We start from the raw sequence: 818 nt of genomic DNA on the forward strand, positions 1-818 counted from the left end.
CGGGAGGCCCTGGCCGGCGCCGCTCCGGCCCTCAGCTGCTGCCCCCCACACACTGGTGCCGCCTGCAGCCGGCGCAGAGTGGCCCGGGGGCCCTGGGGGCCGGCTACCGGACACCCCGCAACAGCCCGGGAGTGACCACAGGGGAGCGGACGCAGAGGGAGAGCAGGCGGGCCGGGCCCCAGCGGGTCAGCGCCCTCCCTGAGCGGCGGCTTCTCCCGACTGACCGACGCCTGGGGCTGGGGACAGCGGGCGCCGGCCAGCCCTTCGTTGCGCAGAAGCGTCGCCCCGGAGCCCCGCTGCCCTCTGGCCTCTGGAGCGGGGAGGCCGCTGGGCTGAGAGCCGGCCGCCCGCCAGTCGGGGGAGGAGAAGCCCAGCAGCAAGTCCCGGCTCAGGACGCGTCCCTGGGGCACATGCCGGCCAGAGGGCCCGGCCACCTCGGCAGCAGGACCTGCCCGCCTCGCCGCCGGGGCGGAGCTGTGGGCCGAGGGGGCCGCGGCCGGGACGACTCGCCCTCTCCGGGGACGCAGCGGCGCCCCGCCCCTCCCGGGCCCGGTCATCCTGCGTTCACTGAGACTGGCCACTGCGCCGGGCCCCCTCTCACGTCGCCGTGTGCCAGCCGGCCACACGCGCCTCCTGCCGAGTGGCCGGACTGTCACTGTTGCCAGCCTGTCCTGCCCGCTGTGCACTGACTGCCCTCAGCGTCCCCGGTGGCGACACGTCTGTCCAGCGTACAGCGGGGTGGGGGGGGCGGGGTCCGCCGTGCGCCAGCATCTAGCAGGGGCAGCTTGGGGCGCGGCCGAGCACCGCCTGTGGGGTTC

The 818-nt window shown here is 76.9% G+C and overlaps 1 protein-coding gene across 1 annotated transcript in view; it reads left to right on the forward strand.

Moving 5' to 3' along the window:
• ANGPT2 (angiopoietin 2) overlaps positions 1-818 on the forward strand; it is a 30,906-nt gene that overhangs the window by 1,572 nt on the left and 28,516 nt on the right. Inside the window, exon 2 of the mRNA XM_004695644.2 lies at positions 69-279. Coding sequence (XP_004695701.2) covers positions 69-279 — 211 coding nt within the window. The remainder of the gene's footprint in view (positions 1-68; positions 280-818) is intronic.

Source organism: Condylura cristata, unplaced genomic scaffold (assembly GCF_000260355.1).
Source record: "Condylura cristata isolate star-nosed mole 26May11 unplaced genomic scaffold, ConCri1.0 scaffold00082, whole genome shotgun sequence".
Lineage (NCBI taxonomy): Eukaryota > Metazoa > Chordata > Mammalia > Eulipotyphla > Talpidae > Condylura > Condylura cristata.